General features: G+C 33.2%; 1 protein-coding gene across 1 annotated transcript; it reads left to right on the forward strand.

Annotated features, from left to right (window-relative positions):
- Positions 1–243: 243 nt before the first annotated feature.
- LOAG_16055 (hypothetical protein) lies at positions 244–849 on the forward strand (the record flags this gene model as incomplete). Its single annotated transcript, XM_003151543.2, has 2 exons — positions 244–323; positions 632–849. Exons 1-2 carry the CDS (start codon positions 251–253, stop codon positions 847–849), a joined length of 291 nt encoding a protein of 96 aa, XP_003151591.1. The 5' UTR covers positions 244–250.
- Between the last annotated feature and the right edge of the window lie 65 nt (positions 850–914).

Genomic DNA, 914 nt, shown 5'->3' on the forward strand with positions numbered 1-914 from the left:
CTTCCCCTTGAATTAACTAAAGATTGTCATCCTTTCAATTCTTTATTCAAAATTAAACTTAGTAATCTTAATTTATAGCGTAAATGTAACAGACTCATCATAAGATCGTATCTTACAAGGTGTGCTGTCCTCTGCGACAATCTTTTAGCATCGTCTTTGTCCTCTTCGTTTACTGATGAACATTTACAATTGTTCAATCAAAAATTAATTAAACGATTTGAATATGTTCATAATAATCTTACAGTCAGGAATGGTATTGAAGCTTGCAGTATTGGTTATCGTTGTCATATGCTTGTATAGCCAGGAAGGAATGGCTAATGCAAGTAACACTTTTAAGAATTTCAATTTAGGGATAAATATTATTGAGATAAAGTTAGCCAACAAATGAAATATAAGGAAATAAGCCATCATAGGTGGAAATCACGTTCTTCAAAAAATAACAATTAGTATTCTTAACGGTTAAACGAATTTAATATGTAAGGTTATATGGTAGCACCCAATGGAAGTATACGGTAGCATCACAATTAGTCCTTACGGAGGTACTCAATAAAGTCTTTTCGGTAACATTCAATAAGGCCGGTATGGTAGCTGGTAGCACTCAATAAAACTTCTATTGTAGCACTCTTTTTAGATTTTAAATTAGTAACATGCAAATCACTCAAACCAATAGAAGGTGGTGACATTGTTTACCACCTAAAGGATGGTAAAATGCGCGGTGTGGACAGCACTGCTTATCTAGTATGTAAGCCTGAATTTGTTCCTGTCGGTTACAATGTTAGCACATGCTGCTATGATGGAATTTGGCGACCCGAGCTTGGTTACTTTAATTCATTTCATTTCAATTACTAAATTCCACTCTTTGTTGGCATAATTTCGTTTTTGTTTTTAAATTTATATTTTACAACCTAAAATTG

Source organism: Loa loa (genome assembly GCF_000183805.2).
Source record: "Loa loa unplaced genomic scaffold supercont3.3790, whole genome shotgun sequence".
Lineage (NCBI taxonomy): Eukaryota > Metazoa > Nematoda > Chromadorea > Rhabditida > Onchocercidae > Loa > Loa loa.